A 1,940-nucleotide genomic window follows, 5' to 3' on the forward strand; every position below is an offset into this window, starting at 1 on the left:
ATAACCTTACAACCACACTGTACAACCACTACTACACCATAACACATCTTCACTACAACACCATAACCTTACAACCACACTGTACAGCCACTACTACACCATAACACATCTTCACTACAACACCATAACCTTACAACCACACTGTACAGCCACTACTACACCATAACACATCTTCACTACAACACCATAACCTTACAACCACACTGTACAACCACTACTACACCATAACACATCTTCACTACAACACCATAACCTTACAACCACACTGTACAACCACTACTACACCATAACACATCTTCACTACAACACATAACCCTACAACCACACTGTACAGCCACTACTACCATAAACACATCTTCACTTTCACAACACCATGACTTCAGCCACACTGTACAACCACTACTACACCTGCTACATCTTCACTACAACTTACCATAACACATCTTTTCTAACTGCTAACCTTACAACCATATTTTAGCCACTACAACACCATAGCACATCTTCACTACAACACCATAACCTTACAACCACATGTACAACCACTACTACACCATAACACATCTTCACTACAACACCATAACCTTACAACCACACTGTACAACCACTACTACACCATAACACATCTTCACTACAACACCATAACCTTACAACCACATGTACAACCACTACTACACCATAACATCTTCACTACAACACCATAACCTTACAACCACACTGTACAACCACTACTACACCATAACACATCTTCACTACAACACCATAACTTTACATCTATGCTGTACAGCCACTACTACACCGTAACACATCTTCACTTCAAAACCATTCCATTACAACCACACTGTACTGTCACATCATCACTACACTACACTCTTACTTCACTATAAAAACAAATTCCAACCTACTTAAACATTCAATAATTCATTTTACTCGATGATTTTCAACTTAAGGTCCTTGGTGCAGTTGAGTGTCAACCCTATATGTCACAATAATGGACAGCCGACAGGTCTCAAAAAAGACTATTGGATCACTGGTTGGTGACTGCGGGATATGCGGTGTTCTCGTACTAAACGCACAACAATTTGAATTCATAATTAACTCATCTACCTCGAGCCACTTGGGCGAGGGAGCATACGGCACCTGTTGCAAAATCCACCGGCCAAAAGGATACTGGGTCGCCAAGAGCGTTCCTAACATGGATTCTAAAATCATAAGCTTACAGAGGGAGATCCGAGTACTTTCTTTCCTGCGAGATGTCCCAGGTGTTCAGAAGATAGTCATGGTTTGTCCTGAGGAACTAACTATGATTACAGTGTTCGCCGGGGACTCCCTCAAGGAATACTTGAAGATTAATGACTGTACCTTCTCCGAACGCCTCCAGATCGTACAACAGGTCACCCGTACACTGATCGCGGTTAACAGTCGTGGATGGCTGCACAACGACGTTAAAACTGGTAACATTTGCATCCAGAAGACCGACAAGGGGATCCAAGCCACGCTCATTGACTTCGGTATCGCCACTAAAGTTGGAAGTTTCATTAAATTTAACTCAACAAGGGCCCCCGACCACAATGTCCCAGAGGTCGTAAAAAGATGCCCACTCACCACCAAGGCCGACGTGTACAGCGTTGGCCGTCTCCTGGAGCGACTTATGAAAGATGAATTGCACCTCCTTACCCCTAACGCCCAGCAATGGTTGATCCACGCCTTCAACATTGACCCAACCAAACGACAATCCTTAAAGAAGCTGTTAAAATATTTGGTATGAAGGACTTGTACCCCCAGCCATATATCCCTTTCCAACACCCACCACCATCACCCACCGAAAGCGACCCCGTCCAGACTGATGCTAATGCTAGCAAGAAAATAAACAGTTAAAAAAAATATAAAAAAGAAGAGATGATGAAGCGGGAAGAGGAGGAGAAGAGGGAAGGAGAGGAGAA

General features: G+C 43.2%; 1 protein-coding gene across 1 annotated transcript; it reads left to right on the forward strand.

Annotated features, from left to right (window-relative positions):
• Positions 1 to 988: 988 nt before the first annotated feature.
• On the forward strand, positions 989 to 1,765 carry LOC121853722 (sporulation-specific mitogen-activated protein kinase SMK1-like). Its single transcript, XM_042348065.1, has one exon. It carries the CDS (start codon positions 989 to 991, stop codon positions 1,763 to 1,765), a length of 777 nt encoding a protein of 258 aa, XP_042203999.1.
• Positions 1,766 to 1,940: the final 175 nt, after the last annotated feature.

This window comes from Homarus americanus, unplaced genomic scaffold (assembly GCF_018991925.1).
Source record: "Homarus americanus isolate GMGI-L3 unplaced genomic scaffold, GMGI_Hamer_2.0 scaffold36335, whole genome shotgun sequence".
Taxonomy (NCBI): Eukaryota; Metazoa; Arthropoda; class Malacostraca; order Decapoda; family Nephropidae; genus Homarus; species Homarus americanus.